The sequence below is a fragment of the Carettochelys insculpta genome, chromosome 13, assembly GCF_033958435.1.
Source record: "Carettochelys insculpta isolate YL-2023 chromosome 13, ASM3395843v1, whole genome shotgun sequence".
NCBI lineage: Eukaryota > Metazoa > Chordata > Testudines > Carettochelyidae > Carettochelys > Carettochelys insculpta.
In genome coordinates, this window is record NC_134149.1 from 41,756,839 (window position 1) to 41,780,490 (window position 23,652).

Below are 23,652 nucleotides of genomic sequence, written 5' to 3' on the forward strand. Positions count from 1 at the left end.
TGAGTGTCAATTTATCCTGTGTGTCTGAGGCTGTGAGCCCCCTCTTAACAAAAGCACATAGTAGACAAAAGGAAAACCTTTTATAGTAGTACAGGCGGTTGCAGCTTGTCATGTCTGTGGAGTGTCAGTTGCTGACGCTTGATCATCTAAAATCAAACCCTAGCACAAAAAGTCTTAAAACTAGCCCTGGAAATTGTTTTACTGGCCAAGGTTTTTTCTGGGGGTGGGGGACTTAGTTACTCCCACAAGCCACTATTTGCTCCTGGCCAAACTCAGGGCAATTTTGCTTGAAATGACAGTTCTGATTTCTTTCGGAGGAAGAACCACCTACACTCAGCTTCACGGTTCATTTCTGATGTTAATTCACAGCAATGGAAGAAAGACACCGACAATCAAGAAAAAAATGTAGACAATCTGACTCAAATAAGCAAAGAACTGCAAGTCATTCAAGTCTCAGCTCGTCAGGACTCAGCCACATCCCACTAATGGTCATTTCCAGGAATACCAAGAGAACAAGATCTGGGTGTGCGAGATCAGACATGGGATTGTGCTTTCTCCAGCCCTCTGTACACAGACCAGCAGACTTTTTCAAATTGAAGGAAATTACTATCAGGGATGCTGGGCCAGGGAAAAAGGCTGGAGCACCAACCCAACCACTTCACTCCCTCCCCATGCTGGGCAGTGGAGATTTTAGGTCAAACTTGCAACTTGACAAATCTTCCACCAGTAGGGACTGAACTGCCTCTGAGGGGGCCAAACTTTCATACACACAGAAAAGCCGTGTTATCTGGCATGCAGGGGGAATGGAGGTTGTCAGACATGCCAGTTATTCAAGCTTTTTCACCAAACTCAAAAAATGTTTAAGAAATGAAATAAACTTTGCTTAATACTACACCTTAAGGCTATTACTGTATACAGTACTCTAATTACTGCTCCTCCACTGCCTCAGGACCACCAAACCAGCACAACTTCTGCAAACACTGGAAAATGCTGGATAACTATCAGAATTTTTCCAGTTAACTGAAGGGGGAATTGTATTGCCATCTACAGCAGAGGATGGTTAACTAAATTTTCCAGATATTTAATAGATAAAGTTTTTAGTGTACTTGAAAGTTTGGCATAAGCTCACTTTTCACTTGCTCCATGTGCTAGATCAAAAGAGCTTAGGATTTCGCTGATCTTGCTCAACAACCTTCCCTTTCCCTGAAGAAGTGGGTCTGTCCCACAAAAGCTGATCACCTAATAAATTATTTTGTTAGCCTTTAAAGTGCTGTGTGACTGCTGGTTTGGTTAATTTTCCCTTTAGTGTAGGTTGAAGACATCCTGTGGAATTTGAATAACTTGCATTGAGAAACTGGAGTCCAACAAAAGCAGGGGTTATTGATGTAGATCTGCTCTTCCAGCAAAAAGGAAAAAAGCAAGTAGCAATCATGCTGCTTGTGTGGACAGCTTCAAGTTTGCCTCACTCTGCAGACACCAAATAGCAGGGACAGCATTCCACACTCAGTGAGGTTGCATCTCTGGATTATACAGGGCTGCACCAATGGGCATGTTTTCAGAGATGCAGTTTGTGCTGATTGTGCCCCTCTTTGTGTAGTTCATCATTAGCACTGCCTAATTATATGCATTTCCTAACTGCAGCTGAGTGCATCATCTACCCTGCTACTTCTCAATACAGTAAGAGGAAGTGAATAATTACAAGTTTCAGATACTGCATGCTTATACTTGAGACTCCCTTTCTGTATAACATCACCTTCCTTTCTGACAAGAGCTACATGACTCAGGACCACATATGAAGCATGGACGTCACCAAAATAAAAGGCCCAGGGCTTCAGGCCCAGGCAGGAAGCCTCTAATATAATCTTTGAGTCAGAGCTGAAGGCCTCGGCTTCAGCTTTGGCCATGGGGAGTGGAGCTTGGACTTCAGCAAGTCTAAGTCAGCCCTAGTGACCCCATTACAATGGGGCCATAACCCACAATCTGAGAACTGCTACCTTAAAGGCATGGCGATAGGAACGTCCTTGGAGAACAGGTATATATTATCTTTCGCTTTTGACCAGGGAAACTGCAGAAAGCAAATAGGAATCTTGTCAATCACATCTAGTTGCTCTCACTGTGTATCTCTGATGTATAGGGCTACATTGCCTAGTAAAGACTCACCTTCCAAGCAGAATTGGCCACTCTTTTTAAACTCAGGCTGTCAATCAGTTAGTGTGATTAAATGAAAACAAAAACTTAGTTTTTTTTTTTTAAACATTGTGTCTCGGGGCAGAGAGGGAGGCATTGGTGGTAGAGCGTCTGGAGACGACCACCCAGAGAGGGGCTGGTACCTGGAGCCTCCAGCCTTTTTTAGATAATTCAGAAAACATCTAAAATATTGAAATAAATGGTGTTATTTAACAATGCCATTAAACTGATTGAGGTTAATATTTTAAATTGCTTGATGGCCCTATTCATGGCCACTTTCAAGTGGTGCTTTCAGTGCCGCTAAATCACTGACTACTTCATTGTTTTAGGGGCAGGCAGTACTCAGGTAGCTTTTGGATTCTCCCAAATGACCCACTAACATTTCATGTGAATCAATGCTCCTGCCCTAGAGAAAGCTTCTTTAAGATCACTGAGTCACGCAACTTACCTGTACCCTCATCTCCTGCGAAAGAAACTTGTGAAGCAAAGAATCTTAAAAGGGACCAGTGAACAATTTCAAATGCACTGTTATTACAATTTCATTAATGTCATCACTCAGTTGATTGGTATGTGGACCGAACAGGTGCTCAAGTAGCAGGATAGAAACTGTATCGAGAACCAGAACCGCATTTAGCTCCCAGAAGTTAACTAGGTGAACTACCATGTTTACTGAAGTGGCTAAGATCAAATGCCTCTAATATGAGACTAATACACCCTATTGCAAAATACCTGGGTTCTAAAGTTTCTTCTACATGAGTGATGTATTGCTAGTACAGAGAAGTCGAAAGTTCTTCAGTCTTCCACCAAGTTATGGATGCACAAGGTCATAGTAACAGTATACACAGAGGTGCAACAGTACCATGCATATTTTAAAAGCACTTACAAATTACAAAGAAATATCTACATAATTTTTTAAATAAAAGTTTAATTCCTTCACTGAGGTCTTAGTTTAACAGAAATGCGGCTAAAATCCTCACACTGCTTTGTCCTTGCTCTTGGCTTTTGATCACAATGTATTGGCAGTGAACCAGCAGGCGCTTCGAAATAGGAGGCAGATGTCCTGGGCAGACCTTCAGCTGAGCTCAATTGCAAGAAGCAAAGTAAAGAAGCAAACATTCACGCTTTTCAGACAAACACCAACTTCTTATACAAAAGGAACACTTCTTACAGTGGAGGGTTTTTAGTTGCTGCAAGACAAAATTCTAGGGAGATGGGGAAGTCTTACTTAAAAAGGCACAGTACTAATTAAAAGGACCACTCCAAACCTAGACAGCCAGATTTTTTCAGGCAGCTCTACTGAGCTCTCACCCATTAACTCCCGCAGCTGACACTGGCTGCAGAGACAAGTGACTCCAAAGAACTTTCTTCTCTATTTCTGAAGTTAGAATGCATACAAGAACCAGCTTGGTCTGCTACCCTGGAAGAGTCCAGGAAAGACTGGTTTAACTGCTTATCTTGGGATGGTGCAACTACCTTGAGTTCAAGTTTTGGATGATGCCTATTCTACAGGCACAAGCACTGAGACAGCTCTAGGCTTGACTGTTTCTTCCCTTCCCACTTTAAGAAAGTGACTGCGTGGGCTACATGTGACATTGAGGAAGTGTCAACAAAAGCTGCAGAGAGAAATCTCTGCCTGACCTATATCACTGAGCAGCTTATACGAGCAGCTGACTGACTCAACCATCGTCAGCCCTTCCTAGGGCCTCCAGAAGTCCTGCAGTCTGCCTCTTCCACCATTAACATTCTCAAGGTTCCTTGCGGGGGGGGGAGAGGATTTTGTAAATAGGGCAGACTGTGGTATCAGCCACGTCAAAGAGCAAAGATTGGGTAAAAATACGGCAACCAGAACACAATACATCAAACTTCATTAGAGAATGGGCTAAAATGCATGGAAACAAAACTTCTAACAGACCAGCTCATGTTAGTCTACTCCACAGATGCATGCCCAAGGAACACCCAGATCAGTAATGGGTCAGGAAGGCTAGACTCACTAACAGACTGACAAAAGAGGGGAAAAGCATACGGCAACAAGTTTTTTTTTTCCTTCAGTAGAACAATCTGAATTCAGGGGTTTAACGCTCTGCACACCACAGATCCTGGATCATCTTCTGGAAGAGGAAACTGCTTGTCACACCCTGTAGTGCCTCACTTCTTGTCAGAAACGTGGTGAATGTACAAGACGTTTTTATACCAACTCATTAAAGGCTTCTGTCATAAGTCATGTGGGTCAGCAATCCCTTGGACTCTTGCTGTAGTTCCAGGCCAGCATGTCCTTGGGAATGCTACTTCCCATGCAAAAATTCCAGGTGTGCATGCAAAGTAGTCTAACCTCCCCAAAGACCAAACTTCCTCTCCAAAACGTTGTGGCAATTGGCCATGTCAGTTCTGCTCTCCACAGATCTGCAGTGCTGACTCAGTACTACTGGAAGCTTAAACTACTGAGAAGACCACAGTGGGGTGCTACTGGCAGGAACCCGAGTGTTACAGATGTTTCCCCCCCACCTAGCCCCCTCCCAGAACTGGGCTCAGACTCAGTAAGCCTGATGTGTGCAGAGGAGGAGCTGTGGAGAGCTGCACTGGAACAAGCAGCGTCTTCTAATGAACTTTATAATTAGCTGAACAACTTTTGGTTTTAAAAAAGCCACACAAGCAGCAGCCAGCATCTGTTATAAAGGGACATGGCTGAAAAGGTAGGAAACAGATTCCCCATTATGAGTCCTCCTGATAGCCTCTGCGAGGATCATTGAGATGTCAATCACCTGTAAGGGCAAAAGTAACAGAAGTAGCTGTGTTAGTGTGTATTCTAACAAAGCAAAAGAGCAGTCACGTAGCACTTTAAAGAATAACTAAATGGTCCATTAGGTGATGAGCTTCCATGGGACAGACCCACTTCTTCAGATGTAACATTCACCCAGTGGAAGACTATGTAAGCATTAAAATAGCTGAATCTTGAAGGCACTGGCCCTGCAACTACAAAGAACTACTGCCATAGTGGGCGCCAACTGGCTGATTGGAAGAAACTGGTCCAGCCTGGGGAGTCCCCCAGTAGGTTGTGACCAGCACTTGGCAGGCTCCCACCTGCTCCAGTCTCATGCCTCCGGCCTGTTCCCAGAAGCCACCAGCCTGGCCTCATGCGTGTAGCAGGATGAGGGAGGGGAGGCATCTTGGCATGCTGCTCCTGCCTGCAAGCACCTCCTCCCCACTGCTCCCATTGGGCAGGAATGGGAAACTATGGCCAGTGGAAACTTATGGGCGCAGTGCCAGCAGAGGGACAGCACATGGAACCATGTGTTCCTCCCATGACTTGTTGGCCCCTTCTGAGTGTGCTGTGTAGAGCCCTGCATGGCTACAAAGTGCCTACCCACAGACAGACATCAGTATCAGACTGCAAGACTACCATCAGGAGACACCGCAGCCAAAAGAAGAGTGCGGTGCCGCCAGTCCTAGGAGCCAGGGCCTTGCACCAGCAGTATTCTCAGCCATGCAGCTGCACTGTTCCCAGTCCTGTCTCCAGGCTGAGTCATATAGCTTCACTGGTGGCAGGGCCAAGAGCAATGCAGCCACATAGCTAGAAGCTGCTCGCATGGGACACTGGCTCCATGGAGCAACAGCACTGCATTCCTCTCTGCTGGCAGCAGAACCCCGCAGATCAGCGGACACCAATGTCTATCTGCAGGCAGACATTTGTCTCTATGCAGAGCTCTAGAGCAGGTCGGCTTGGCAGGGAGCCTGCCCCAGCCTTGCTGTGTTGCTGCCCCAGAGCTGTTGGCATCTTAAGTGCTTCACTGCAGGAGCCCCCACTGCAATCCCAAGTCCCCTCTTAAAGCCAGCACCCCTCCCCCACCCTGATACCCCTCCCAGAGCCAGCACACCCCTGCACCCCAATCCTTAGCCATGAGCCCTGAGCCCCCTTCCAGAGCCAGCACTGCAAAATACCCAACCCTGAACACTCAGCCACACACATCCTTTCTGCACCCCAAACCCCTCCCAAACCCCAACCCTTTGCCCTATGAAAAGCAAGAAATGGTGGGAAGGAGCAAATAATGGATGGAAGTCTGGGGGGAATGAAGCAAGCAGGGTAGGGCCAGGCCTCTGAAAAGGGGCAGGGGAGATCTTGGGTTGCCCTTAAACTCCAAAATTGAATTTAGGCATAAAAATCTTGGGACCACTGCACCAGCAGATCTGCAGCAGGACCAGATACAACGAAAACCATTACATGGGCAGCTGTGACAGGATATCACATTTCATATAACTGATGGTACTGCAGCAAATTGTTCCATCTGCCTTTTCTAAGTGTAGGACAGGAACACAGGAATTGCCAGATGGGATCAAATGTGAGGTCCATTTAGACTAGCGTTCTGCCCAACAGCAGCCAGCACCAGTGCTTCAGAAGGACTAAGAACCCTATATTAGGAAGATGTGGGGTGATCAGCCCTCACATCACGTCTCATCTTGCTGTTCAATAGTTAGAGACAAACTCTGAAGCATGAGGCTTAAAATTTGTTAGCATTAATTATGACAACCCTAAACACTCTTGAAGCTTAAATTCTGAATCTCAACTTCATATGGCAATGAATTCTACAGTTCAAGGATTGTTCACAGCTAGAAATTTACCAAAACAGTTATTCCAGATAACTTCCTGTAAGGATACTCTGATTCCAAGATAAGTGTTCACACGTGGGCTTATAATGAACGATCCCGGCGTAACTATTCTGGATTGTTATTTTAGTAAGTGTTTGACTATGGGCACACCTAGAAGATGCTGAGTTAAGCAACTGAACAGTCAGACTCTCCCACTGACAGCAATTTGAAAATAAGATGGGAGCTACAGGCTGGGTCTACACTAGCACCCCCTTTTCAAAATGGGGATGCTAATGAGACACTTTGGAATATGTTAATGAGGAACTGCAATGAATATGCAGTGCCTCATTAGCATAATAGCTACGGCACTTCCTAGGAATAAGGGGACTTTGAAGCATGCAGGGCCCTTTCGAAAGGGCCCCACATAGACAAGCTGCACGTGATGGAAAGCGGCACTTTTGAAGTGCTGCGGCCACCGTTATGCTAATGATGTGCTGCTTAGTCACTGCAGTGCCTCATTAGCATATCCTGAAGTGTCTCATTAGCATCCCCCTTTCAAAAAGGGGGGTGCTAGTGTAGACATAACCACAGAGATTTTAAAAATTGTAAAGAGCTTTTGAAAATGCCTTAAGCTTGCTTGTCAATATAACTTCAGTGCCGTGGCATTTGCTAATGTTTCCAGCAGCACACAGAGATACTGAATGCTAAGCCTATCTCTTCCATATAAGCCTGGGGGCAAACACTGCCTCAGCTCCTCATCAATAAAAAGGATTAATACCCACCCCACAGGGCACTGGGTTAATTGGCTGGTGTCCATAAATTGCTTTGAGATCATCACATGGAAATGACAGAAATTTGCAAATGCCTAAATTCTCCAGAGTTTTTTTACTGTGTGTGTAAAACTAAAGCACTTAGGCTTTGTTTCATGGGCCTCTGGTGGGTCATCTTAAGTGCCCCTAGATGCAACAGTAATACATGCTGCAGGGTACACAAGACATTTGCCAGCATTCTAGTCCACCTGTTTTAACAAAAACGCTTTGACCATTAAATTCTGTGAATGCTAAGGAATGATATGGGGGAATAAGAGTAGGAAAATGGCTGTTCTCCCTTTTCTGCAAGAAGCTTTTCAAGTATCTTTGTTTTGCTAGGGGTCTCCTCTGCAGGCTGCACATGTCTGGATCGGGATTTTTGTACAGGTTGGTAGGGTCAAGGAAGATTCCTCTCTTTAAACTAGTTGATGATCCACCCAATAATGAGAGCCCCTCAATCAGGTTTTACTTGCTTTGTATCTGATGCCACGAATCTAGTAACTTTTCTGTTTTCAGGAGAAATAAGTTTAAGTAGGAGCTCTGTGTCTAAAACAGAACGCAGAAACGCTTTCCAAATGACCTCTCAGGCTGTCTCCACGTTCCAGAGAAGGGAAATGTGAGTTTAGTTCTTTGTCTTTGCAGATGGCTTTTAAGAGGACTGAGGATATGCACCAACTCAAATACAGCTTCTCTAATAGGAAAGGAAGCAGACAATCTAATGTACCATCTGCCCCTCCTCTCAAACTCAAAAGCAAAGTAGTCTCTCACCTGGATTTTTGGGCAGTGCTTCATCTTGTCCTCTTGTGGTATTGTATTTGTGACTACAACTGCCTCAAAGCAGGCATTGTTGATCCGGGAGATGGCTGGCCCAGAGAAGATCCCATGAGTTAGAATGGCATAGACTTTGGTGGCTCCAGCTGACACAAGCCTAGAAAGTAACAAATATGAAAGGGTCAAAGGACAAGTTCTGAACAGGTGATGTGTGGGAAGAAAAGTGGGTGTTGGGTCCCCATAATACTTGAGGAGCTACATTTGATGATTCCAGAGCAGTCTCAGAGCAAGGGGAATGGCAAGCTGCAATATTACAAGACTTATGTGGATTGAAGCAGTTTTATGAATCCAGTGCATGACAGGGTGCTTTTATGTAAGCTGTTTCGGGCTTGAAGACCAGACCTACAGTCTTGGTAAGAAGCACTTCTACATGCAGAATTTAGACTGCCAGGGGCATGGCAAACACTTGCAGATACCTGTGCAAAACACAAGATACTTGTTCAAGATCTGCCTCTTTACACATCTACAAAAACTTGGAAGGTTTTTAAGGTATCTGCCATGCTTTTTATATTAGAAATTCTGGGTCTAAAGTGACTGCAGAATTAGCAAAATGACAGTCAGGAGACAGAAGCCTTCTTTACCCAAAACTGTGCCACTAAAGTTGCCCTTTTCAAATGTGCAAATGTGTGTAGGCCTGAAAACTGGCCTACTACAGTTGTTCCCTCTGTTTAGTAACTCTTATGACTCTCAGTCCCAGACTCCAAACCCATCACTGTCAGGCATAATTCCATTACAAGACAGTTGTCAGTTATTTGCAATGTAATGATTTAGGTAAGAACAAGTCTACCACTCACTTGTCTGCTGCATGGCAGATGGTGCCACAGGTGTCTGCCATGTCATCTACCAGAATGGCCACTCTGTCTTTCACATCGCCTACCAGCACCATGCGATCCACCTCATTAGCCTTCTTTCGTTCTTTGTGAATGAGGGCAAAGTCCACATTCAGCCGATCTGCAATGGATGTTACTCTGTGGACAGAGAAGGGCGGATGGTTTCCAGATTGCACTTATGCTCTTCATGGAGGAAACTGACTGCAGAAGGAAAAACTGTTGCAAGACTACATAAATTGAGACTAAATGGACTGCAAATGGTCACAGCTTCCATCATATTGTGCTTCTTGACAAATCCAGAGAAAACATGATCTCTGCCTCTTAGCTGAATATAAATTTCCTTCATGACAGTGTGAAGGTGGAGCTACTTTCAAGATCAATCACCCTGAAGTCTCTGATCTGCTCTCCCTCAACGCCTACAACTAAATTAAGATGAGCTTTCAGGAATAATTTGTACTACAAGATTAAAGAAAGAATTTATTTTTTGGTCCATCAAGAGCGTTAAATAGTGATGTTCGCTGCATAACCCCCAAAACTTCAGCACCCAAGAGGAATCACTTTAATTTTATTTCAAAAAAAAGACTCATGTCTGCAAAAGAAAGCGAACCTATTTGATGACCATACCCGTCTGATCCACAGACTTTTTCCCTAAAAATTTCTAGTTGCTCACAGGCATAATTTCACTAGTGGTAGCACAAGCGGGAAATTAAAAGGAAAACTACTAGCATAGAGATACCCAGTATACAGTTAAATTTCCTGCCCCATGGAGAACAAAACCAAGATCAATGGATAAAAACTGAGCACTGTATCTTCTCCACAAGACTTGGGGGTTATTAACAAGTATTTAATTGTCATTCACTGCAACGCTGAAATCTTCAGTCACTTGCAAAGTAAATTCTGCATGGCATAAAATTACCTGGAATTCTGCACTGACACATGGCCCAGCACAGGGTTATTAGGATATATATTCTGGAAGTCACTCACCAGAAACATGACTACTTCTCCCCAGATATCAAGAGCTACTACTCCAGGTTATGAGTCCACACATTAAAAGCAGGCCAAAGTCTAACTACTGAGAAAGAATGCTAGGAGCTAGAACATCCTGCCACACACTGAACTCATTATTGCTTCAGTCTACCGGAGGGAGGGGAGAAATTTAAAAAAAAAAAAAAGATGGACACCAGATAACCTTAAGCTAGAAAGTAACAGCAGATTGACTAATTGCTTTTCCAAGACAGTTGTACTTTTTCTAAATGACATGCAGGTTTTTCTCTTCTTCTGTATGATGATTTACAACAAAACAGTATTTATCTTGTTGTAAAATCCTGTTTGAAAACAAGGCAGTTACAGCATTTACCTTGAGATATCTAGGCAAGATCAGAACTATATACTCCCATTATGCTTGTGACTGACCTCGATTAGTTTACCTGGCAGTAAAATCGAACTGCCCTCTTTCTAGTTTGTTTTTATAACAGGATAGCTGACCGTTGTTAGTTATCCCATGGTAAAAAAACCCAGGTTGGTCAAGACAGCCACCACCACTCAGTGTTACAGAGTAGTGCACTTACAGTAAATTGATGAAATTAACTCTGATTAGGTTCAAGGTAACACTATGTAATTTAGTTCTAGCCATCAAGGTACTTCTCATGTATCTATCTAGGCATCTCATGTAAAATTTCTAGCTAAAATAGTCACAGAAGGGGCAACAGGCAACCAGGAGCCCACAACCACCCCATGAATCAATTTCCCTTGCCCCTTCGCCAGAAGTTGCAGACCCCCAAATCCCTCCAAGGCCATGATACCTGCTGAGAACTTTAGTTACCCAAATTACCCTCTGGTTACTACTACTCGTACTAGCCTGACACACTTACTACTCAGTTAAATGTGTTTGGGATACGTACAAAATGTTAAGTATTTGTGCACCTCAAAAATTCAGAGAACTGAGGGCCTTTTCCTTATTACATGGGGTTCCTGCTATAGCAAGATGGGAGAGGGACCAACCCAAGCTGAGTAGCATGGGATCAGAGTTTGAAAAGACTGAGATCTACTGGTTTATATTCTACAATGAGATGCCACAATACAGAATTGTATTAATTTTGTATGTAGATTACATAGTATCTGAAACATGTTTTGGCCATTTGGCCTTGACATTTAATCAGATCAGATTTTAGCATCACACCTTTCTTAGACAGAACAGACAGCTTACTTTAAACAGATTCAATGAGTTGTTAATTTAAGTTTGACCTTCCACCTTCTTCAAACTGGAGTTTGGTTTGCAACCATTTCTGTAGATACAGAAAATTAACCTCTCACATCAATGGCCTGTCGGCAGATTCCCCTGGAAAATACCATCTTGGGTGTTGCCTGCACATGAAGTTGCTCTAGTTTAAACTGACTGAGATGTTTACAGTGCCACAGCTGTACCAAGACAGCAGTGCCACCATAAGAGCACTCACACAGCCACTCTGCAGAGAGGGGAGAGATCTCCCATCACCACTAAAAGCCACCCACATGAATGGTGGCAGCTATGTTAGCGAGCACATGTCTCCCACTAACAATGCTAACAGCAACAAAGGGTCCTGTGGCACCTGATAGACTAACAGAAAAGTTTTGAGCATGAGCTTTCATGAGCCTCTTACTACAGGACAAGCCCAAGAGAGAAACCAACAGAACACCACTAGCCATCACCTACAGTCCTCAGCTAATACCTCTACAGCGCATCATCAGGGATCTACAACCCATCCTGGACAACGATCCCCCACTTTCACAGGCCTTGGGAGGCAGACCAGTCCTTGCCCACAGACAACCTGCCCACCTGAAGCAAATCCTAACCAGCAACTATACACCGCACCACAGTCACTCTAACTCAGGGACCCATCCATGCAACAAACCTCGTTGCCAGCTCTGCCCACATATCTACACCAGCAACACCATTACAGGACCTAACCAGATCAGCCACACCATCGTGGGTTCACTCAGCTGCACATCTACCAATATAATTTATGCCATCGTGTGCCAGCAATTCCCCTCTGCCATATACATCGGACAAACTGGACAGTCTCTACGTAAAAGAATAAACGCACACAAATCAGATATCAGAAATGGCAATATACAAAAACCTGTAGGAGAGCACTTCAATCTCCCAGGCCACACAATAGCAGACTTAAAAGTAGCTATCCTACAGCAAAGAAATTTCAGGACCAGACTCCAAAGAGAAATTTCTGAGCTACAATTCATCTGCAAATTCCACGCCCTCAGCTCAGGCTTAAACAAAGACTGCGAATGGCTGGCTAAACACAAAAGCAGCTTCCCCTCCCTTGGCGTTCACACCTCCAGATCAACTGCTGGTAGTAAGCCTCACCCTTGCTGACTGAGCTAACCTTGTTATCCCCACCCTTGCTCTGGCTTATTTATACCTGGCCCTGCAGATTTCCAAGACCAGCATCTGATGAAGTGAGTCTGTGCTCACAAAAGCTCATGCTCAAAACTTTTCTGTTAGTCTATAAGGTGCCACAGGACCCTTCGTTGCTGTTACAGATCCAGACTAACACGGCTACCCCTCCGATACTTGACTAACAATGCTGTGCATCCAAGTGCTTATGCCAGCAAATTTAATGTCATTCAGGGAAGGTTTTTTCACAGCACGGAGTGACTTAAGTTTTTCTGACATAAGTGGAAGTATAGACGTAGCTCTAGTTCAAGAGGCTTGTATGTCAGTTACAGTTAAACAGAATAACTTAGATTGGTATTTCTCAACCGGGGATCACGACACAGGCTTGGAGGAGGGACATGGCTAGCACAGGTCTGGCATTAGGATATGGCACGCAGAAGTGCATGGGGCTCCACAAAGCTAAATTACATGAGCTGGCATGAGCCCTGCTGTGCAGAGCTGAGCCACGTAACTCTGCTTTGCTGGACTCCCTGTGGTTTAAGATGCTGGGAACGGCCCTACTTGTTACTCCCCAGTGCCCAGCACTATTATTTATCATTTACCTAATGGTATTTTGAAGTGGTGGGAGGGATGAATTCCTTAAGTCTTAAGGAGGTAGCCAGCATAAAAGGGCTTAGAAACACAGAAATGACATCAAAATAAGCATAGTTTAAATTGAATGTACCCACACAGTGATTCCCATGAGTTTAACTAAATCTGTCAGCTGATAGGAATAAGGGGATTTCAAAGTCTGTGGGGTCCTTTCAAAAAGGGCCCTGTGTAGACAAGCCACGCACAATTGAAACACCACAGCCAGCAGCACGCTAATGAGGTGCTGAATATTCATTTCAGAGCCTCACTAGTGTTCTCCGACTTGGCCATTAGCATGGCCCTTTTGATATTTTGGCCAAGTGTGGCCATAGCCAAGGTGATGAGATAATATTTTCAAAGAGTTTCTCTCCTGAGCACAGAATCTTATCTACTCCTGCATTATCACACAGCAGATGTTTTGAAAGCTCCCAGCTCAAAACAAAGCTGCACTTTTCCACTGCCTCTTTCTAAACAATCAGGCACAGGCAATGTCATTTTTATGTGGAATATCCAACAACTTTACAGTTTGAGAAGCAAGTATGAATTATGAAGTGTCTAAAATATATAATCTAGGAACCCACTTCCAATCCCTATGTAATTCCAGAAGCCCTATTTTAAAATTAGACTGTCTGTAGTTCTCTTGGAGGACACATCACTCTACTCCAAACCAATTGCCAAAGGGGAATGTTGAATGTGGTTTTGGGGAAGCAAGTTTGAGTAGTGAAGCCCTCTCCAGATCTTAGTAATTTGTATTTTTTCTTAATAATATGAAACTTCTAAGTTAAGTAGGTGTGAAGAAGCACTCCTGTCAACAAGTCTCACTTCTGGTGCTTCTAGCATCTCACCTTTTTGCCCCACCAGCATCTGGTGAAACAATAGTACAGTTCTTCCATTCTGCAATGTTTTCCTTAATCCACTTCAGTACAGCAGGCTCTGCGTATAAGTTATCCACAGGGATGTCAAAAAAACCCTGTGGTAAGAAACAGGAGAAGATATACTCTGCATACGTGAAGGTCAAATGCAGACTGACCAGAAAGCAACAGAAGCTTTAAATATAATCAGGCAGCCAGCCACTGCCTTTTCATAGCACTATTACTCAGCTCTCCTTTCCACTTATATTAATAGAAGGGCAGTACTCTTTGGAATACACAGAGCACTAATTTAAAAGCCCATCTTCCTCTTCTGTGGAAATACGAGAGAAACTAGTGGGCTAATCATAGAAAATATGATACCCCACCACAACCCCACCTCTTAAATTTCTGTCATGCTCTTACCTGCTGATCAACATGAAACTAATTCCATGCCAGAAGAGACTTGATGTGGACATTAAGTGCATCTATTAGCATAGCAGGTATCGGGTTGCTTACAAAGTTAAATAAATAAGGTTTAAACATAATTATTTACAACTGAGCAAATAGAGCAAAATAAATGCAAAGACCTCAGCACTCAAAAAAAAAAGAGTCTGGCCTCATGCTCACGATACAGTTAACTTTATCTTCATACCAACTCAGCAGGAGATTCAAGGGAAAACATCACAAGTTGCTCGAATGCCAAAAGTTAGTCAATCCTGGACTATCAGTAGGTGAGGAATACATAGATGAATACTTGCAAAAATTAAGCATTTCACATGGAAGACGCACCAAATCTGGCCTGCCACCTCCTCTATGGGCTCAGCTATATGCACCCCAAATCTATCTTCCACCATCACTAACCCTCTTTTTTGTCCAGGAGAGAAGCCACTAAAGGTATCAACATTTTCAAATCTATTCAGCAGAGCTGAGAAGGGATATTAAGGCAGAACAACAAAGAACTGGTTGGTTATCTACAGACAATAAGATTTGGTTGAAGCTAGTAGTTCTGCTAATCCAGATGCCAGGGGCTGTGTGTATTCCCCATTTAATAATAATAATAATAATAATAATAATAATAATAATAAACCATATGGATGAAGTGAGTGTCCCATGAAAGCTCATCACCAAATAAATCATTTTGTTAGTCTTTTAAGTGCTACATTTCTGCTGCATTGGTTTGTTGGAGCATAGGCTAATACGGCTCTCTCTCTAATATATGGAGATAACGCCTCATAGAACTGGAAGAGACCTAGGGAGGTCATCAGGTCCAGTCCCCTGCCCTCTTGGCAGGACCAAGCACCATCCTTGACAGATTATCCAAAAAACACAACCCACACAACTATTTGCCCCAGACCTCTCAATGGCCTCCTCAAGGGTTGAACTCACAACCCTAGGTTAGGTTTAGCAGGCCAATGTTCAAACCACTGTGCTATCCCTCCTCCAGCTATGTCCACCCTCTGATTTACCAATTTTCTCCTAAATCAACAGGATTCTGCCCATTAATGCCAAACGTCCTTGAAATTTTCCACACTGATCAGATGTATTATTCAAAAGTTAATACATTCTAACCAGACAGAGAAATATCATCAAGTTTAGCATATGAACTTGATTTGCCTGGTCAATCAAGAACAGCAGCAGTTTTATTTGCAAGAGATCATGCTTCATGCAACAAACTAAAGATGTAGACCATGGGGCAATGGTGACCACATCATCCCAGGGGTAAGATCTATGAGGCAAAAATATCATCCACTTGTCTACATCTGCAAAATATTGCTTTCCCATTTTGCAATTCGTACCTGAATCTGAGAAGCATGTAGGTCCATGGTGATGATGTGATCCGCACCTGCCACAGATAGCATGTTTGCGACCAACTTGGCAGAAATTGGGGCTCGACTCTAGTACAAGAAAAAGCCTTGTTAATTTGGATGACAGCACACTCTCCTGTGGGTTTAAAAGTAGTAATAAGTGTCAGTCTCTCCCTCAAGGTAACATTGCCTGAAAGTCTCAAAATACAATTTTGAGATTATTTAAAACTGCTAATTCTCATGAACACCCACATTTCCTCCAGGAAGGAAAACAGCTTGGTAAGCCTCTGAAAGGAATAGACATTTATATGAATCAAGGCAGCATCTGCAATTCCACTCATTATGACAAAACTTGGCAAACAGACTCTAAAAGCAAGGGACTGTGTTAAAATAATTTACCCCACCCTTCCTTTACATATTGTAGTAGTGCATAAATAGATGAACTGAGAAATTGCCCACCTTCCTCTGAAATACTAGATGCTACCTATAAATTAGATGCACACGTTCCTTTAGGGAACTCATTTGCACTACCTTATCCTTTTTGTCCTGACGAGCATAAGGGAAGCAGGGTATGACCGCGGTGACACGGCTAGCTGACGCAATCTTGCAGGCATTTATCATGATGAGAAGCTCCATCAGGTTATCATTGATTTCACCGCAGCCACTCTGTACAATGTAGACATCCTCCCCACGCACACTCTCACCTATTTCCACACTAGGTGCAGGTGGAGACAAAAAACAAGTGAAATTAAAAAGGACAAACCCAATACAATTTGGTAAGAGCAAGCAGCATGCTTCAGCAATTTCCATGCAACTTAGTAATCTATTAAAAGACCCAATAGAAAGGCAGTTGCTTATCCACTCGGTAACTGTACAGCAGATTTTGCTTAATAGCAACCCCAGTACTGTATTAATAACTTCAAGTTAATTGCAACATGCTATTAACAACAAACCCAGTCAGATTCAGATACTGGTACCAGTATGCCATATATTAACACTGCTTGGAAGAAAGGATCCAGCTGCTGGCAGTTTTGAAAGACTGGAGCCAAGGAAGGAAGTGCTGGGAGGGACTCAGCTTCCCTAGCTGCATCAGAAGGGTTGGCTTAGTGCTGGGAGGAGAGGATGTAAACAGAGCAGTAGTGGGAAGAGGAACTCCAGCCCTGGTGTTGGAGCTGCATGGTACTTCCCCTCCCTCTCCAGACTGTGCTATGCCAGATGACAGCAGCCAGACAAGGAAGTTCTAGGACATCAACCCAGGGAGCCAGGGTGGGCAATAAATAAAACACTAAAATACAAATACTAAAATACTATAAATAAATACTAAATTGTTCCGTTAAAAATAAGTTACAATCGAATCTCACCACACAGTCACATACAAATGAATTACCGGCTCTAGTCAGTCCAGCCTAACTACCAATTTTTGCTTCTTTAAAGCTTGCTTCTTTGAGCTTTCAGTTTAGGTTACTCAGAAGACTAAAAAGTGCCATGTACAAAGAAAGACAAGGTGGATAGGACTGTTTTTGCTCCGTATTTATATGGTGGTGGATGTCGGCCAAGTGTGGCATAGTAGTTAGTTAGAACATTGACAAGACAGAGACAATATAAAGGAAAGGACAAAGGCAGCACTGAAAAACAGTGGAGTAGAAAGAAAAAGCTAAGAGGTTTTACAGTGCACAAATAGCTTCCCATATTTTGCCCCAGAAAAACTGTCATGGCTTCTAGGCCTGACACACCCTAGCCGGGAATATTCTGAAGACATGTTTCCTAGGGGAAAAAAATGGAAAATGAGTCAAGTTAAATAGTGCAAGGTGATAATATTTGGCCTAACGGCAAAGATGCAACATCATAAGGAAAACTGGTTATTGGGAGAAAATTATATGAATATGGCTGAGTCAGTCAACTGGTTACTGACTTAAATGATTTACTTTATAATGCATCACTCAATACCTTAGCATAAATGTGATTTGACAAGCAAATGCCTAAGCTGTCTGCTGTGTGCCAGAAAAGAAAAAAACGTTTAGCTTAACTAACCCTGATGGCTCGTTTAATTAGTTAACTAGGTTTAGACACTATCACTCAAGGATATAATACAGAAAAGCTGCAGTAAGAGAAATCCAGAGTTGCCAGTCGCCACAGTAATTTTCTTACTTTATATCACATAATACACACCCTTTATTTTGGGCATCATGGCCACAGGTCACAATGGTGATGCCGTAAGTTTATTCCTTGTTTTACCTCAGCATAACCCAGCTTTTCCAAGGGAACCCCATTCTATACTTGTTTTCTCAAAAAACACAGAAGCGACAGGGAGTTTAATGGGGCTTATTCCAAAATTAAGTGCACTCTAAGCATAGTCAGTCTTAGCTTTTTGGGTAACTTCACTTAAATTTATTTAAATTCATTTAAACAATGCCCAGATGCTTTGTATGTTGGACAGACTTCAAACTCTCTCAGACAAAACAAAAAAGAGGTCAAGTAGCCCTTTAAAGACTAACAAAATAATTTATTTAAGTGAGCTTTCGTGGAGTTAATGGACACAAAACAGACACAAAAACACTCCTGATCCACAGGCATTTTAATGGAGTGGGCCATTCTGTTAATGACTTAAGAGTCTGTGTGTTACTGAAGGGGAATTTTCACAACACTCTTGAAAGAGAGGCTGCTGAACTCTCTTTTATATTCAAATTTGACACATTAACACATGGTTTGAACTGGGATGGGAATTTTCTGGGTCACTATAGGGGCTCATTTGCATACTTGGCTTAATCTAATTCTAAACTCCCCTCCTCACTTCTGTGCCTCTACTCTCCGATTTGCTCACCTTGATAATTTTTTTCCTGATTTGTCCACCTTGATTACTGTTTTTGGTTCTCTGTGCCTTAAATATTGAGTCTGTTCTGGTATGGCTATGGTCTGAAGAAGTGGGTCTGTCCCACGAAAGCTCACCTAATACATTATTTTGTTAGTCTTTAAAGTGCTACTTGACTGCTTTTTTGTTTTGACAGTATATAGACTAGCACAGATCTCTCTGTTACTATTCATTTAAATTGTGATTTAAATCAATCTACCCTGCATGAAGCACATAGAGGCCATGTCTACACTAGCCCCAAACTTCGAAATGGCCACGCAAATGGCCATTTCGAAGTTTACTAATGAAGCGCTGAAATGCATATTCAACACTTCCTTAGCATGTGGGCAGCCGTGGCACTTTGAAATTGACGTGCCTCACCGCCGCGCGGCTCGTCCCGACGGGGCTCCTTTTCGAAAGGATCCTGCCTGCTTCGAAGTCCCCTTATTCCCATGAGCTCATGGGAATAAGGGGACTTCGAAGCAGGCAGGGTCCTTTCGAAAAGGAGCCCCGTGGCGGCGAGGCACATCAATTTCAAAGTGCTGCGGCCGCCCGCATGCTAATGAAGTGCTGAATATACATTTCAGCGCTTCATTAGTAAACTTCAAAATGGCCATTTGCGTGGCCATTTCGAAGTTTGGGGCTACTGTAGATGTTGCCAGAGAGAGATACAGTGCAGTCTCACGTGCCCTGATCCAGCAGAAGTCATCCAGCATCCAGGCTGCATTTCCCCTTGCCACAGGCGGGTTTGCATAGCTGCAGCCAGGGAAAACACATCCCAGCAATTCCTTCACCGGCTGCAGCCCTGCAAACTTCCTCCCTATTTATTAGCAACAGCCAGACAATGGCAACGGCTTGCTGGCAACCAAATGTCTGCTAATAGGGAGAATACACTGTATTTTACATTACTCACTTTAATATACAGATTCAACTGGTAAAGCAAAAACTATACAGCCTTTATTTGAGATCTCAAAGTAATATGGACTCCCAACACCCCTGAAGAGTGCTTAAGTTCTTCCAGCTCACACAGGAGAACCACTGAACACAACTTCACTCATACAAGGCTACTTTTAAAAGAGGGAAAAGTAGGGGACATCGGCAAAACAAGTCCCAAGCCAGATTTTTACAAAAGTCCACTGGGCAGAAAAGTCTAACATTTAAGAGCAGTTTACCACCATGAACAAAGAACCCTTCAACATCCTGTTCTATACAGCATTCAGGGTTAATTTCTTTATGGGTATAATTCACAATAATCCCTGATGAAGGGATTCTGAACGTACTCCATAGGTCCTGGTGCCAGCAGCAAATGGCTTGACAGTTTTAAAAACAAGTACAGAGAAGCCTGCCTTCTTGCATAGGGGGAGATGAGGCAGTGGCTTTGGTATTCAATCTGAAGTCTGAAGAAGTGCTGTGTAGCAGATTGCTCCAAAATGTTTCAGTTGAGACAACAAAACAGTCAACACCAAAAACCCAGAACCTATGGAGAAAGATGGGGTAACTTTTCCCTCATCTCTGCTACACACAGCCATTCTGGAGGCACCTTCACTTTGGACTACAGCCAATGACACTGGTTGTTATTAAGGGGCAAGTGGCAACAAGAGATTATGGGATTCATGCTGAGATCAGTTTCATTTTATATGCAGTCTTATTGTATACCCAGATTAATGCTCCCATTTTCTTCCCTCATTCATTTCCCAACTTTTTGTCCCATCTTACATTTTTTCCAGTGATCTATAAAAAAACCAAGATCAGCTGCTCTCTTTTTAGAGCAAGAAGACCTAAATTAGGCAGTCGATTTCACCTCTCCAGGTAAACACACTAGTGACTGATGGGGAGGAAACATCATCTGTGCTAATCTTGTGCAATCTGCATTACTTGCTAATATTAAGAGCCCTTGCTCACCTTGATTATCTTTTTCTGATTTGTCCTCCTTGCTTACTGTTTTTGGTTCTCTGTATCTTAAATATTGAGTCTGTTCTGGTCTGGATATGGTCTGAAGAAGTGGGTCTGTCCCACGAAAGCTCACCTAAAACTATTTTGCTAGTCTTTAAAGTGCTACTTGACTGCTTTTTGTTTTGACACAGGATTGTGAGTCAGTGTAATAACAGCTGGTAGTTCAGTAAACAAACCCCTCCTTTGTCAAGTTTCATCTAAACATCCTACCTGTTGGGGTCTCATTTACAGAATATATTCATACAGTGAAAACATATGTAGTATTTTTCCTAATATGTCTGTGAGCTCCATTCTCATACACTGTCTGGAAAACATTCACAGGACTCCTACTTCTGAAGTGCTTGCAACAGGATCATTGCATATAATCCTTTATTCTCCAAGTATGCGGTAAGTACGTACATAAAATAATTTTGTATTGTGTGAATTTGCATTACCAAGGAAAAAACAAGACATCCCCATCTTTTTCAGAAGCAATGCGCTTTTATAACTGCATAGTAGGTCCTGCTCCCTGAACTTAACTTTGCCTTTTCAAAAAAAGATTAAAAATTATAAAGAATACAGCATGAACAACAATAGCAGATGTCGGAGGCATGGAAATATTTACAGATTTACTGGTGCTTGGAAACTGCCAAAACACTTTAGTTATCTACAATAGGGGACGAACAATCTTTTTACATTGGGCTCAGGCTTTCATCCCCGAAATTAGCAAGGCCCCCACAACCTGTCTAATATAATCCAAACTGATGAAAATTTCAGTTATGTGCATATAAACAACAAAGTCTTCAGGCTGATCATGCTGCCCTCCACACTTCTGAAATTTCAAGCCCCCAAGGGGGCCCGCCCCCCATCTACAGAAACTAAATTCAGCAGTTCCCTAGAAACAAGGTGGGTGAGATAATCTCACTGGACCAACTTCTGTTAGTAAGAGAGGCAAGCTTTTGATCTTACAAGACCTGAAGAGCTCCATGTAAGCTTGACAACAGAAGTTGCTCCACTAAAAGTTAACACCTCACCTGCCTTGTCTTTCTAATACCCTGAAATCAACAGGACTGTAACACTGCAGTCAAAGTTCACTATCTTGTCTGCAATGAGGGAAGCATTTGTCCATTTGCTTCCTGAAATCTCAAAAGTTTGCAACTCCTCAATTTACCTTAATGGACCGCTAAGTGATCATTGTAAGGCTTTAAATATCAACACATACCCATACAATGCTAAATGTATCAAACTTCCAAAAGATGCTATGCAGTGAGATTGGATGTACCAGCCACACCCTAATGGTCCTTTCATTCGAAAAATCATTCTCTAGCATTAAGTTTCAATTTTGGATATCAATAGTCTAGTCTTTGATAACAAGGATCTTCAAAGTACCTAGAAGTAAAAGCAGTATTTAATGCTAATTAGCTACAGTGTGAAGCTCCCCCGGTTCTGCTTACAGTTCAAAGCCTGGAAAAATAGCTCTGAGGCAGGGCACCAATAACTCCTGAAGTAGTACCTGGTATTTAGAATAGTGCATGACAAATCAACCCCCTCTCTTTCCAAGGATATCAAGATACACTATCAGAGAGAGAAGTTAGGTGAGGTAATATCTTTTATTGGCCCAGCTTTCAGGCTATACAAAGCTCTTCCAGTTGAGCCACACCAAGTGGGTACTTAGTCAGTTTTAGGTGGGCTTACACACAGCACAGCTAAACCAAATCACTACTGCCACACCCCATGTTCCTGCAACTACATCCATGGCTGTTCGTGGCCAGACAAGCTGCAGTATGTGTAAGCAAGCATGGGACTCACACCCCTCACTCACAGTGTAAACGTATGTCATCTATGCTCAAACGTTTTCCTTGTGGTACAATATAGCACCAACCATCGCAGTTTTTCAGTGGAAGCCACAAAAAGGCTTAGAGCAACAGTGAACAGTGTGGGCCCATTGTCTAACAGCCACACCTCAATCCAAATGCACCCCAATAACTGTCTTCCTCAAACTAAGCCTATTCTTCTACGGCTTCCTTAGTTAAGACCGAGGAGCATCCACATTCCAAGGTCCTCCGAAAAAGCAATCTGACAGCACCACCCCTCTGTGCACACAGCCCCCTGCAGCAGCTTAGTGCCCACCCGAGCCCTGCCCCACTCCCACGGGGCATCAGCAGACGAGTCCCTGCGGCCCTGCCTGCAGACTCAGGCATAGTGCGCTGCTCCAAGCCGGGCACGTACTTTTGAAGCACACCACGTGGACGGCCACGGCGGGGTCCCCCGGCTTTAGCCAGCAGAGCAAAGGCCCCCACGACTACAGCCCCGCCCCACTCCCCACAAGGCGCTGGGACTCTCACGCCAGAGGCCCAGAAACCTCCCACGGGCTGAGCCCCCGCCCAGGGACTGAGTCGGGGATGCTGCGCCCTTCACCCACCCCAGGCCGGACTCCATTTGCCGAGGCAAGGAGCCCCAACAAGGCACTCCAACTCCCAGCAGGCCCCGCGCGGCGGCCGCACGGCTCTGAGAAGAAGCGGGCGGCGGGGGATGCCGGGAGTTGTAGTCTCCTCCCGATCCCCCTCCCTCACCATGTCTCCTGGTTGCTGAACTTCTTGGTCACCACCTTGCCGAGCTCCAGGCCCAGGCGGTCGGCGATTTTCTGAGACAAGTCCTGGTGCGAGCTGCCGCTGAAGATCTTGATGTTGGGCATCGCGGCGGCCGCCTCCTCCCTCCGCCTCACACCGGGGCCGGGTTGGGATCCGGGATCCAGTCGCCGCTTCCCACGGGGGCCTCTTAGGGATAACACGAGACGGCAACGCGTGCTTAGTCCGCCATCTTCCTCTTCCCGCCAGCCGCACCTCCCTTTATAACCTCTCGGGCCGCCGCCAGCCCCACCCCTCCCCGGCCCTTATTGGTGGGCTGGCGCCGCGGGGCGTCCTTAGGACGACCTTCCCGCCGGCAAGCTGGCCTGA

General features: G+C 43.9%; 1 protein-coding gene across 1 annotated transcript; it reads right to left on the bottom strand.

Moving 5' to 3' along the window:
- Positions 1-3,092: 3,092 nt before the first annotated feature.
- Positions 3,093-23,613, bottom strand: PRPS1 (phosphoribosyl pyrophosphate synthetase 1). The gene is made up of 7 exons (XM_075007611.1): positions 23,269-23,613; positions 16,447-16,630; positions 15,907-16,005; positions 14,105-14,229; positions 9,203-9,376; positions 8,346-8,505; positions 3,093-4,946 (listed from the first exon to the last, which is right to left on the bottom strand). Exons 1-7 carry the CDS (start codon positions 23,388-23,390, stop codon positions 4,854-4,856), a joined length of 957 nt encoding a protein of 318 aa, XP_074863712.1. The 5' UTR covers positions 23,391-23,613; the 3' UTR covers positions 3,093-4,853.
- Positions 23,614-23,652: the final 39 nt, after the last annotated feature.

Coding starts and splice junctions, on each gene's coding strand:
- PRPS1 (XM_075007611.1), bottom strand. CDS start 23,390: ATGCCCAACATCAAGATCTTCAGCGGCAGCTCGCACCAGGACTTGTCT. Junction 16,631..23,268: donor TTCAGCAACCAGGAGACATG/GTGAGGGAGGGG, acceptor ACCTGCACCTAG/TGTGGAAATAGGTGAGAGTG. Junction 16,006..16,446: donor GTCAGGACAAAAAGGATAAG/GTAGTGCAAATG, acceptor TTCTTGTACTAG/AGTCGAGCCCCAATTTCTGC.